At 41.4% G+C, this 6254-nt stretch overlaps 1 protein-coding gene across 1 annotated transcript; it reads right to left on the reverse strand.

The window, feature by feature from the left end:
• Nucleotides 1-536: 536 nt before the first annotated feature.
• On the reverse strand, nucleotides 537-4046 carry twist2. The gene is made up of 2 exons (XM_030758380.1): nucleotides 3300-4046; nucleotides 537-1135 (listed from the first exon to the last, which is right to left on the reverse strand). The coding sequence occupies exon 1, from the start codon at nucleotides 3825-3827 to the stop codon at nucleotides 3333-3335; it is 495 nt and encodes a 164-aa protein (XP_030614240.1). The 5' UTR covers nucleotides 3828-4046; the 3' UTR covers nucleotides 537-1135; nucleotides 3300-3332.
• Nucleotides 4047-6254: the final 2208 nt, after the last annotated feature.

Here is a 6254-nt window from a genome sequence, read left to right on the forward strand (position 1 = left end):
TCTACACTAACAGCCCCACGTTAACAATGAGGTCCTTTTAGTGTTTAGATTGCATCTAACCACGTCTGGGAAAACGACATGTAAACAGTTTGAATGTATTAAGAGAGCGCGGAGATTCAAAGGAATTTCTTCAGTCATTTAGGTGGGGTCTTTGGGGGTTTTTTTGTTTGTTTTTAATACTACAGGCAGAGTTATTGTCCTTATCTTCGGTTGTTGGGGCTCCCTGCTCGTTAGGGAGCACAAAGGCATCGCCATTTGAAATGATTACTCGTTATTTAAGCGTACAAACATTTTATATGACCCAGTTTGAAACTGGCCCGAATTTCCTCCACTGTTAATGATTTTATTTTATGGTCTGATTTTTTTAAAAGCCTGTGTTTTCTTTCCATAACAAGAGGAGGGGCACCTTCTCACACCCAGCAGAGGGAGAAAAAATGTGGTTAACAAGGGAGTCATATTCTTTTACGTCCATCTAAATAACTGGCTCAGTTCGACTTTTTTTTAATGAATTTTTATTGAAATTTAATTATCTGAACTACATGTTCTTGCTCAAAATCTGCAACTGAAATTAAAAAAAAAATGGAACGTATTTCGTTCAAAAAATACGTGTTTTAATAAATAAGCAAAACAAACAAAAAAATGTACACTGGACGGAATTTGGATGGAGACTTGCTAAAGAAAGTCGATGAAATAAATCCATGCAGCAAAGAAAAAAAACCCTCTAAATTGCATTGGTCCCTTTACAGGCTATAGGTGTACTTACACAAGTATGTACAATATGCATTCATTTATATATATTTATAATTTGGTTTAAAGTCTTTGAAAAACAAAATATATTTACTTCTAAAAACGATTAAAGGATGGCTTCGCTGGAATACAGGCCGTGAATCTGAGCTATTCGCTGTAACATCTTTTGGCCTACACACATCACAGGGCTCTGTCTTCTCCACCCTCCGCCCCTCTCTCTGCCACAAACAGCTCCAGACAGTCAGAAGCAGTGCGATGAGTCGACATCCACACACACTCCCAAAGAGTTTGTAGTTGTGGGTCACATTACGTGTCTGCGCCATGCCTTTGAGGTCGATGGGTTCTTCAATAATCCCTGTGGTCTTCATACTCTGTAGAAGTTAACAGTCTGCAAAAGAAGTAAGGGAAAAGAATTGGGGTGGGGGGGTATTATTGATAAGGAGGTCACATGCGTGGAAAATGGAAGGCTATCGATTGCCTTCCATTTCGAGTGGAGGGCATCTGCTGCATTTTATTCATTCAAAGGCTCGATTAGCACGCGGGAACTAATTAAAGAATCAATTATTAGAGTACAGAGCTGAGTATGGCAGCTCTGTACATGGCAGCAGCAGCAAAGATCATTTTCTATCTGAATGGAGTTTCACAGCTGCAGTGCAGCGACGTCTTTATTCTGGGCTTCGGTTTAAAGCACCTGAGTAAATTCGGCGTTAGTGCACAAGCCTGAAACAATAAAATCCAATTCCTCGGAGCGACGTTAAGCCCCAAGTTATTATTGAAATATATCACTCTGTTCACCGAGGTCACCGTTTGTTTTGAAAGGCCCTGCTGGCTGCGTACGACCCGGTGTGAATTTTAATTTAGCCAGTTTGAACACATGCCGCAAAAATTAACAGTGTTTGTTGTTACATTTCTTACCAACTATATATATATATTTTTTTTTTTGAAAAATCCGAAGAAACCTCAGAGCTCAACCTCCAAGTCGGGCTTAGGCGAAACATCTGAATATTTTAATTTAGCCCACATGTCACTGACCCACCTTCAAATTTAAAGTGCTTACACAAATCACTGTAATGATGCTTATTCCTCTCCCCACGGCTCCAGGATTGGTTTATAAGACAACAAAGCGTCGCTGATGAGCAGTTACGACTGGGCGGGCTCCTAACTACATATCAGGACCCTGAGAACTAAACAATCCCTGCGCTTATTTATTTAACCGAAAAGCATTAATGCCATCTGTGCTCTACCGAAGACTGTATGAAGCAGCCCATAGAAAAGAGTTAAAATGACCCTCTCTCCACTGCTGAACGCCACCGAGCTGCAAGTTAGAGCATCAGCAGATATTTAAATGAAGCTTAAAACGACTAAAAGTAGACGCATTACCGATTACCCACGTTATTATTATTAAGTAGAGTTTGTGTTGCTTTCTCTTTCGTCCCCTTTGCTAAAATTGCGAGGCCCATATTGTGGCGTTTTACTTGTTTACTTGTTCCAGTAAAACTCCAAAAAATAGTTCAGCCTGACCCAGCTGCAGGATCAACTTTCTTGGTTGCGCTATAGCAGCGAGCGAAGCAGTTTGCAAAATAACGTGACTGCGTGTTAATACGGGCCTCTGTTTTTGTTGTCTTGTACTGGCTTGAACTTCTCTGCCCGGCCGCAGGAGCTGCCCATTCCTGCGGTCTCCGCACAGGAAAGCACTCTATTGTGGATATAAATTACCCATAGTGGCACTACAGCTGCGTCTTGGTCACCCCCTCCTTCTCCCCTCTCTTTTTTTTTTTTTTTTTACCCGACTCGTTATAAGAGGGACTGAAAACTGCAAAAGTCAAAAAGTGGCTAATTTAATGCGGGTTTTTTTTGGCAACAAATAGAACAAACAGGAACAGATGAGGCATATTCTTGATGCCCGGCATGTAAAAGCGTTCCAAAACTATTATTTGCATTAATTCCTCTCCTAATCCTACAAATAAAAAGTGTTCCATTTTCCACATCCCGAATGAGCCTTCTGTTTGACTGGATACATGGACTAATGTGAGGGAGGATGAGTTGTCCGGGGCACAGCAGCATGCAGATGCGCAGGTAGGCGTTGAAAAGATGCTGAGGCCTCAAAGTAAAATGTGTCACATGTGCTCGCACAGCCCAGGCATTGCTTAGAGCTTGTGAATAAAAAAAAAAAAAAAAAAAGGGGGGGGGGGGGGGGGGGGCACATTTGATGCACAGGGATGTTTTGCCTATCACTTCAACATCTGGCAACAATTTCCCCCCAAAACACAAGTGCTCAAATCACCACCTGCTCTTTTTTTCATAAAATTACAGCAGAAAAGTGAATGAAATTTGGGGAATAATTCCCATAGTGCACTTCATAATCTTTTCACCATAAGCCTGTATGCCCGCCTACAACATCATCTGATTCGAGTTGATTTTATGTCAATAATCGCCTTATGGATTCATTTCTTTAAAAGTGAGCCCTTCATCGGTGGACACTACTTTTTTCTTTTTTCCTAGTGGAAACATTAAAAACTTTAAATTTTCTTTCCTTAGTTCGTGGTACCCACCGCTTTGGCATTGTAGGTGAAGGTCTGTGGGTGCTAGTGAGATGCTGACATAGACCAAGCGCCCTCCATCCTCCACACAGAGAACGCGTAACTGAGTCTTTCGTGCGCTACGTAACTGCAGCTGGACATCTTGCTGTCCATCTCATCGCTCTGCAGCACCTGGCAGAGAAAATCGATGTATCTGGAGGCCAGCTTCAGCGTCTGTATCTTGCTGAGTTTGTCCGACGGCAGTGTGGGGATAATTTTGCGCAAAGACGCGAAGGCCTCGTTCAGAGACTGAGTCCTTTGCCTCTCCCGGACGTTGGCCAGGACCCGCTGGTTCTGCAGCTCCTCGTATGACTGAGTGCTGCTCGGACTCGGTTTCTTCCCCCGTTTCACCGGACCCGGGCTGCTGCCGCTGCTGTCCTCGCTGGACTTTTTACTGTGCCTCCTCTTCCTCGCGAACCTTTTCTGCTGTCTGTCCAGCTCCTCCTCGCTGGTCACCAGACTATCCACAGGGGAAACCGGAGAACTGGAGCCCTCTTCCATTTCTTTCTTGAAGAAATGCAGAGATAGAGAGGAAAACACGCTGTCCACCTTTGAAGCCGTGGTTACAAAAAAATGTGTAGATATCCTTAAATGTGAGGAGAATAATTTCAAGATGCGTCTCTGCGCTTCTTACTTAGAAAAAAAAAAAATCTATGTATCTATGGCGGCTGGCACGATTCTCCCCGCGCAGGAAGTTTTTTCCTTACAATATTTTTGGAAACGGTATCCCGGCTTCAGATGCTAAATAGGTTTAAGAGTGGAAGGGGAGGGATTTTGAGGTGCGGAGGGGGAGCCAGTGTGCGCCCTGGTGTTCAGTAAGCGGGAGGGACCAGTCATGGTTTCGTGTATCATAGAAGATTTAAACAAGACTCTTATTTGCTGTCAAAGGCCGGGGATAACCTATTTACTTTGGTCTTATTTCCCCTTTTTTGCATTTCATTTCAATTCATTTCAATTTTTTTTTCTTCTGAGATGAGGAAATGAATCATAACAAATAATTGAATTAAAGAGGAAATACTTTTCGTTGCGTTTTTATTGGAATATTTGTAATAATATGAAATAAAATTTTTGATAAATATTGATATTTCGTTTACATCTTAAAATTTAATAATAATAAAATAATAATAATAAACAGTAATTCCTCATTAAAATATTTCCTCAAACGATTCCCAGGTGTCTTAAAAGGTCGCTGGATTTGAATTAAAGTAAAACATCAGCCACAGCCTTTAGGGTCAATAAAACTATCAAATTAACTGCGGTATAAAATCCATTTGTTCTTGGAGAGTTAAGGCTTTGCGCCACAGTCACTCTCTGCAAAGCCTTTTATAACCACACAAACCTTCCGTGCACAGTAAATGCTATGTTTTAACGGCAGTGTAAAGCATGTGCACCGTGGAGGGCGATTTACGCACAGATTGGACGGACTGGAGGAAATATATCTGCTTGATCTTTAATCGAATCAAGTCTGTACGCACTCACAGCTCCTATAATGTGGAAGTTAAACAGGAAGGAGGCTTAAACTAACCATCGAGCTCTCCGGTTTCTGCCGATACCTCCAGTGGACGGTTTCTCCATGCGTTTTGTCAGCGGTCCACCTCTTCATCTGTCATGTCATGTTTTCCCTACACGCAGCGGCGCGCAGGTGGCTCATATTATAGGGCTGAATTCATCCACTGCCAAAATCTCAGAGTTTGTCCAAATCAGCTGACTACGACCCCTGGAGATTTCTTTGACTTCTTTGTTATCAGTTTCTGACTGGAGTGCATTTCAGCTCATATAAAGCACAAAAATATAACCACTTATTTTAGAGAGGAGAAAAATATGCCAGTGGGATGAAATAAGATGTTTTTATAATCAAATGTATTTCAACGGACTCTTGAGGAGAAATTTGACTATCACTTACTTACAGGAAATTGCACTACTATTAGTAATAAGGCAGCATTAAAAAATGAAAGCTTTTCCTAATGAAGATTAATGAATGAGGGCGTGTATATTTTACTTTTTGCAGTAGGGGCTACATTTATATCCAACGTCTCATGATATTCATGTATTTATTAAAGAAACAAGAATTTAACTGCTAATGTAAATCCAAAGCTCCAAGAATTACATCATTAGGAAGCAATTTTGCTAATTTGCACTCTGCACACTTTAGTTCAAGAAAAGTGTTACACGTTGCTTAAGTGTTAAAGTTGGTGCACTGCGTGGCCTGTTTCCAAGAAAAGAAAAGAAATTGTAATGATTTGCAAACTATTTTAAATCCATATTTAATTGAAATAGAACAGAAGCAACATAAAATAATAAAACTGAAAATATTCATTGTTCTGTGAAAATTACATGCTCATTTTGAATTTGATGCTAACAGCATGCAGAGCTATGGAACTGAGTACATGCAGTTTAAAGTTGCTCCCCATACTCCCGAGAACTCACTTGGTGTTGCTTATGGGAACCCAAGTCTGCTTTGTGTTTTAGGCTTCACTGGTAATGGTTACTGTCACTCTACTTTTACATAGTGCCAGAGGCATTAATTCAGACTGTGGCATGCCTCAGCATAGGTCGAAGTGTGGTTACATTTTACTGGCCTCATTCATGCAGCTTCTTTATAAAGAAGGAAATGTTTCACACATGCAAATATGAAAGTAATTCTTGAATATGTGCAACCACAGGCATGAAAGAAGGAACATGCACCTGAAGGAGCGCGCACAAAATCACACACACTTTCCCCAATTATGACCTCTGACCTTCTGCTCTCTGGCTCAGCTGCGGGAGGCCTCAGGGAGAAGGGTTGACTTGCAAAGTACGAGACTGATCCTGTGCAGCGACTATGAGGTAGGCTTCATATACACACACAAACTTCACAAGAAGAAAAAGAAAGGGCCCCTAACCAGCACTTTAACATCCGCTGTGCGCTCTCGGCAATGCTAAACAAGC

Source organism: Archocentrus centrarchus, chromosome 21 (assembly GCF_007364275.1).
Source record: "Archocentrus centrarchus isolate MPI-CPG fArcCen1 chromosome 21, fArcCen1, whole genome shotgun sequence".
NCBI classification, from domain to species: Eukaryota; Metazoa; Chordata; class Actinopteri; order Cichliformes; family Cichlidae; genus Archocentrus; species Archocentrus centrarchus.

Excerpts from the sequence above, each read along its gene's own strand:
- twist2 (XM_030758380.1), bottom strand. The coding sequence starts at position 3,827 with ATGGAAGAGGGCTCCAGTTCTCCGGTTTCCCCTGTGGATAGTCTGGTG.